Source organism: Xiphophorus hellerii, chromosome 16, assembly GCF_003331165.1.
Source record: "Xiphophorus hellerii strain 12219 chromosome 16, Xiphophorus_hellerii-4.1, whole genome shotgun sequence".
In the NCBI taxonomy this organism is placed as follows: domain Eukaryota; kingdom Metazoa; phylum Chordata; class Actinopteri; order Cyprinodontiformes; family Poeciliidae; genus Xiphophorus; species Xiphophorus hellerii.
Window position 1 is genome coordinate 22,858,989 of NC_045687.1, and position 7,134 is coordinate 22,866,122.

Consider the following 7,134-nt stretch of genomic DNA (forward strand, 5'->3'; position numbering starts at 1 on the left):
AATGTATGTGTTACAATGGCCCAGTCAAAGTACCATAGTAAAGGGGGCAGAACACAAAAGTCCAATATGACTGTCACATTTTTATGTGCAAAGAATTTCAGAAACTATAAATCTGATACCGATATGCATTAATTTTGTTGGTCTATACCAAAAGTCAGTGAGCTTTACAACAGATTAGAGCCGTAAATGATACATGGGAAAAATGAAACATTTTAAAATAAATAAGATTATCAAACTTTTTCACACAAATGGAATTAACACAAATTTTCAATTTAACATTTTTTTCTAAAAAAAAAAAGAAGTCTATTTTGTTTTACTTTTTTCAAAACAATATTTCTTACACTAGTAATATTAATTGTAAAACATTATCTGCACATATCACAACAGCTAGCTTGTTCTATTGTCTATACATCTTAATAATAATAATTATTATTATTATTAGACGTTTTATTTGTATAGCACTTTTCTAAACACTCAAGACATTTTGCAAGAATCAAGTCACAAACAGAAGACTAAGTACATCAAACCAAATCAGAAAAGGAGAATACTTAAATACATAGGACGTTTTTTTGTTTTTTCTTAATTCTTTGCCTTTTTTTTTTTTTTTTTTACCAAAGTTATTAAGATCCACAGTGGATGATGTGGATCATGTGGCTCCAGGGACCCATGTGGCCCTGGAGCCACATGGGTCCCTGGAGCTGCAGGTTGCACACCTGACAACTTCATGAAAATTGAGGTTTGTTGATGTGATCAAATGTAAATAGGTTCAGGGGACATCAGTGTTACTGTTGCAGTCTAAAATGGCCCTTGAACAATAATAATTAAAGAAAACCTGAGCTACATTCACAGTGCAGCTCCTTTCATCTCTCCTCCCAGCATGCCGTCGTCACATGGAGCAGCAGGTAAACAAAAACCCCTAAAACGTTTTGTTATCACTGTTCCTATAAAAGCTCTGGGGACCTGAACAAGCCAGGCTTTGTGTTCACGGCTGACTTTCTTCTTCTTCTTCTCCCTGAACAGGTACGCACTTCTTCGCTTTATGTACAATTCGACGGCTGTTTGCTCTCCGTGAAAACCTTTGTGGCTTTTTTCCGACAGGAGCGTGTAACCAGGGTAACAGGATAACGCATTATATCACAGGCATAATATTTTACCTGACTTTTGTAAAAAAAAAAAAAAATTAATTAAAAAAAACATGAGGTGAAAAATAAAAGCTAGAATTATGACATTAAAGGCTCCGGTGTCGCAGTCAGACCCGAACAGGCTGCGCGCGCCGCTGTGGGTGATGGCGCAGGTGTTGTGACTGTTCCTCGTTCCCACGCCGAGGCCGGGGTTCTGCCGTCACGGGGCTTTTACAGCTGAGGCATTTTATGCCCTGGTAAAAATGTCCCAAAAAGCCTCAGAATTGGCACAACTTTTGTTGCTGTAGGAATAATAACGCAGGAAACCAGTTTTGTGTTGATTTGATGTATTTTTCCCGAAATAGCTTGATTATGTTTAAAATCTCGTTAAATCTCGTCAAAGTAGCTTTGATGCTATGCCATCTGATATTGCCTTTAGCAGAGGCCCAACACCTTGCATATCCTTCACCATAGTTGAGTAACTTTGTTGGAATATACTGCTCAAAAAAATAAAGGGAACACTTTAAGTGTTAAACACCTGTTTAAGTGTTCCCTTTATTTTTTTGAGCAGTATATACTGTATGTATACAGTACAGACCAAAAGTTTGGACACACCTTTTAATTCAATGAGTTTCCTTTATTTTCATGAGTATTGACATTGTAGATTCACACTGAAGGCATCAAAACTATGAATAACACATGTGGAAATATGCACTAAACAAAAAAGTGTAAAACAACTGAAAATAGCCCTTATATTCTAGTTTCTTCAAAGTAGCAACCTTTTGCTGTGATTACTGCTTTGCACACACTCTGCATTTTCTTGATGAGCTTCAAGAGGTAGTCACCTGAAATGGTTTTCACCTTATAGGTAAGCCCTGTCAGGTTAATAAGTGGGATTTCCTGCCTTATAAATAGTCATGAAAATAAAGAAAACCCACTGAATTAGAAAGGTGTGTCCAAACTTTTGGTCTGTACTGTATATATTACTTTTAGTAGTATTTCTAATGCAATTTACACAAAGTTGACATTTTTTCAATAATCATTACTGTTCATGGACCGAAAGCCATTTAATAATTGTGGGATTTGCTGAAAAGTCGAGTACATAGCGACCTCTGGTTGATCTCAGTTCCACATGCTCCTGTTAAATGAGAGCTTTTCCACATTTAGGTTGAACGTCTGTGGCCCGGGATGCGCGTGCTGTGCTCTGTGGGGCTCTTTGTAGGCCTGCTGCATCTGTCCTCCAGTCTCCTGCTGGGAGCCTTTAACATCAAGACATTTGGGGACACAAAGGCCTCCAACGTCACGCTGATGGACATCATCAGCACGGTCTGCTTTTCATGTGTTTTAAATCTTTTACACTGTTGTTTCTGCATGAAGGAAACAGTTGAAGTAAGACTATAATCCTGCAGCAATCAGACATGAAAATGTTTCCAAAGTCAGAGTGAATTTTGCTTCTCTTGGGATTATTTCAAATCAAATATTTTTGTAAAGCAGTTCATATTTGTGAAGTGAAAATACAACATTAGATTGCTTATAAAAATTAATTAAAAAAAAAATTAATAAATTGTGCCAGCCTGAGTTTATACTTTTTAGAACCATCTTTTGTGGTATGTCTATTACAACTTTACACATGCGCACTGAAATGTCTGCACGTTTTCCTTTGCAAAATAATTAAAATTCATCTAGATTATAGATGTACGTCTAAATATGAAACACACGAAAATGCAAAAATATTCCTGAATCTTAACCATTTCATTGTACCTCGCAAAAGCACAAAACCTTACAAAGTTTTCAGTGGTTCTTGGTGCAGCGCCCCCACAGGCGAGGTAGGGAACAGGTTTTTCAAAGGGTTTGGTTCGTTTGACACAGTTCAGTATGAAAACGAACCGCAGCAGCTAATACTGTAACAAATGTCTTTGGCCCCCAATCAAACCGAGTCTGCCAGATTAAAATGTGTAAACGCACCTTCAGACTTCACAAGATGACTTAACTAAGTTAGATCTACAAAACCAGCAGAATGAAAATAATTTGAGTGTCGCTGCGTGTTTCCGCTTCAGGTCGTTCATCGATATGACGTCATTTTGATCCAGGAGGTCAGAGACAACGACCTGACGGCAACCCAAAAACTCATGGAACACGTCAACAAGTTAGACTCATTCGTACCCGGCTCACTCTGCACCGCATGTCGGACTTTTTCTAGCACTCTGTGTAAGAGGGGAGTCACATGTGGTGGTTCTGACGTTCATCTGTGTGTGTTTCCACAGAGGTTCTTCTCAGTTCAGCTACATTGTGAGCGAGCCCCTAGGCCGGACCACCTACACCGAGAGATACCTCTTCCTGTACAGGTACAACGGGCAAATACACACTGCTTATATGGTTCAGCGTGAAAGATGTAGGTCTACTGTTAAAGATCATTTTGTTCGCGTTACAAAGCTTTGTGTAGAGGAAGGTTGAAATGTTGCCAGCTTAATGAAGGATGACCAAAGTTTTTGCACCTCAAGTTGAAAATACTTAGGGGCCCATTTTATTCTTTCCAAATAAAAAACACTTTGTTTTATTATTGTGAATTCCAAACTTTTCACCTGCTCAGTAATAAATCACATGCACAATATTTTGATGCAACAAACCCTTGAAAAAAGGTCTCAGATGTTGAGGGTGTAGAGTTTTTCTACCATTTTGGATTAAATGTTCTGTAGTTTGTTGGGTAAAATGTTTTTAATCTATTGTGGCCCTACTTCCTTTTATGTTAAATTAAGGGGCAAAACAACACGGCTGGTAAAAATACTTTGTGTAGTCGCCAACTCTTTACGTATTAGAAGAAATGTACTTTGTTATTGTAGATCTCAACTTAAAAAGTGAGGCGATTTTAGGCAAACCAAGTAGAGTGTCAAAATTTGTACAGAAACACAACCATAACTTATTTATACAGTTTATTAGCAAAAAAAAAGTTGATTTGGTGGCTCGTTACATTTTATCGTCTTGACTAAAGAAACTTTGTGTTGCAAAGTACTTTGTCGCTCAGAAAAACTAACATAATGCATTTCAACCCTCTCTCTGCAGGCAGGCGAGTGTTTCTGTGGTTGAAAACTACACCTATGATGACGGCTGTGAGCCCTGTGGAACAGACACTTTCATGAGAGAACCTTTTGTCGTCATGTTCTCATCTAAATCCACTGGTATGATTCCCAGAGGTTGTGGGACGTTTTCTGCTTTTTCCCAATGATTGCTTTGCAAAAGTGTTAAACCATCACTAGTTTCGATTAGTTTTCTCTCTAAGGAACCAGACTTTTATGTTCTCCTTTACAGTGGTCACGATGACTTTGAAAGTCATTTTTATCATTATTCTGGTTTCTTTTGTCATATTGAATCCAGTGTTAACATCAAATTGCTCTTGTTTTATCTCGCATTGCGGTCTCAAGAGACGGGGTCCATTGGACCCCGTAAGCTTTTTGCACTGTGTGTGGGTCCGGCGGGGTTATAAATACATCGCAAATAAAATCTTAAGGCATTTTCTTCACATATTCGATGGAAAATCAAATGTTAATTGCAGTAAAAAGCTCTTTGTTTTTGCACATTTTTGGAAACTGCAGCAACATTTACCACCTCAAATCAGTTTTTCATAATTCTTCATGCTACAATTAACAACATCAATATATTTAATTTGGATTTCGGAGAAAGCAAGACATTGGAATTGTTTTACACAAATGTCAAGGAAATGGAAATATCAGACTTCTGGGAAACTCCAGGCACGACCTTGTTTTTCTGTGCTCAAAATGTTCAGAATATAAATCCCTTTTTCAGAGACGTCATGGAAAGAAAAAGGACTGTGAGGACGTGGTCACAGAAAACTGAAGAAATCCTGTGAGGTTGTTTTGAGGCCACTGATTGGATTTCTCTTTGCCAGCCACACAGAGAAGACATCAATGCCATGACTGAATGTGGGACTGACCCACAGCAAAAAACCCAAAAAACTACATATACGACACTAAATTTCAGGACAAACTTTATTACTTGTGATTAACATATTTATGACCGACTTGCATTCTTATGAATTTAAGACTTTTTAAGGCCTTACTTATAGAAACATGAATGTGAGATTTCTTTTAAGGATGTGTGGACTCCCCTGGTCTTTCATAAAGGTTAGATTTGGGAAGTGCTCAACTACTAGTCAATATTACTCTGTAGCGGATCGTCCAGAGTTGCTACGGGCCTCTTGACAGCCTGTCCGATTATTGCTGACCACTCTCAGGCCTTTAACAGCTGCTCTGATTGTTTCGCAGTCTTGCCCACCTTCACTCTGATCCCCCAGCATACCTCTCCGGACTCGGCTGTGGCGGAGACGGATGCCCTGTACGATGTGGTGACTGACGTCCGCACCCGTTGGAACACCAATGTGAATAAACTGAAAGTAAAAGCATGTGGTGAGAATACTTAAAATCACAAAGCGACGTTAACCCTTCGCCCTCTCCGTGCAGAACATTGTGCTGCTGGGGGACTTCAACGCAGGCTGTAGCTATGTGAGTGGCTCCAACTGGGAACAGATCCGCCTGTTCACAGACAAGAGCTTCCACTGGTTGATCCCCAATACGGCTGACACCACCGTCTCTAACACCAACTGTCCTTATGACAGGTACGTCCACACTCACACCCACACACACACACACACGCCTACATATACTCCACAATCTTCCCACTCATCCTTCTGTTTCTTGCAGAATCGTGGTCACAGCAGACATGTTGAAGGGAGTGGTGCAAGGCAGCGCTCAGGTTTATGACTTCATGGCCGACCTGAAGCTCAGTCAGGACCTGGTAAAAACCAGTCCACTTTAATAATACAGTGATTTTCTTGGCCTTAGGTTTTAGGCTGGTCAGTGTCATGGTGACCAGGGGGGGTTGATGTGAGCAGATGAAAGTTTTCCATCAGCCCTATAACTCTACACATCACATTCTGATCTAATACCTAAATTACTGTAGTTTAGTTTATAACTTTCATAAAGAAGTAACTAAAAAGCAAACTGTAGATAATTTGTCGATGCAGTTGTCAAGCTGTACCCAGTGCCATCATGTAGTACCTCTGAAAAGTCTCCACACTTTTGTCAAATGCCAGGTTTTTGCGATGTAAAACAAAGACACCATGATAAATTATAAAATCGTTCCACAAATGTGGCTTTTATTCTGCAAAGACTAAATGCCGTATCGTTTGCCAAAAAGGAACACGAGGCTGTCACTGTACAAACGAGTAATTAGAAAAACTGGAGTTTCCTTCTGTCACTGAAAATACAAGTCAGAAATCTGTCAAGACAACAACTTAGTAGTCTGCTTCCACACCTGCAGAAAGAGAGGAAAAAAACAAGAGAAGTGAGAAACCATAGCGACAACATATACATTTATATCACATTAAAATGAGTTGATGAAACGATTCATCATGGTGTCAAAATGACTCAACCCTGGCATTTTACAGTGTGAGTCACTGCATTTGGATGGTTCGAGTTGAGTGTTAGGAAGCCACACCGACGTTTGCTCCGTCTCTTTCTCCTCCAGGCGCTGGCCGTCAGCGACCATTTCCCGGTGGAGGTGAAGCTGACCACTTCTCTCTTCGCTGCCTGAATCATGACTCCCACAACCGAGGACAATCTCACCAATCACTTCATGAAATCCTATAAATAAATCAAAATAACTCTTCACAAACTCAAGACTTTCCTGTTTCTGAAACCAAAAAAGAAACAAGAAAAATAGAAACTTGTGGTCGTATTCCTGTGTTTTCTGTTCCGGAAAGTAATGCTCAGTAATGGGAAATCAGAACTGAAATTATCTCGTACATTTTGGGATCTGTTAGGTATAATCCACTAGCAATACAAGCTACAGGGTACCTATAGGAATTACTTGTCAAGTAATACTACTAATACTATTGAGAATTTGACATTTAAGAAGAATTAAAACCGGCACCAACTTTCCATGACCTGATTATTAAAAGATTAATAAAATAAACCACAATAACTCAAATTTTCATTTT

General features: G+C 39.1%; 1 protein-coding gene across 1 annotated transcript; it reads left to right on the plus strand.

Moving 5' to 3' along the window:
• Positions 1-875: 875 nt before the first annotated feature.
• Positions 876-6,845, plus strand: dnase1 (deoxyribonuclease I). The gene is made up of 9 exons (XM_032588293.1): positions 876-902; positions 2,289-2,447; positions 3,179-3,267; positions 3,386-3,466; positions 4,182-4,297; positions 5,402-5,514; positions 5,597-5,751; positions 5,837-5,930; positions 6,663-6,845. The coding sequence occupies exons 1-9, from the start codon at positions 891-893 to the stop codon at positions 6,726-6,728; spliced, it is 885 nt and encodes a 294-aa protein (XP_032444184.1). The 5' UTR covers positions 876-890; the 3' UTR covers positions 6,729-6,845.
• Positions 6,846-7,134: the final 289 nt, after the last annotated feature.

What these genes read in the sequence shown, in the direction of transcription:
- dnase1 (XM_032588293.1), top strand. An exon ending in TGATGGACATCATCAGCACG is followed by an intron (nt 2,448 to 3,178) that starts GTCTGCTTTTCA and finishes TTTCCGCTTCAG; the next exon opens with GTCGTTCATCGATATGACGT. An exon ending in ACCAACTGTCCTTATGACAG is followed by an intron (nt 5,752 to 5,836) that starts GTACGTCCACAC and finishes TGTTTCTTGCAG; the next exon opens with AATCGTGGTCACAGCAGACA.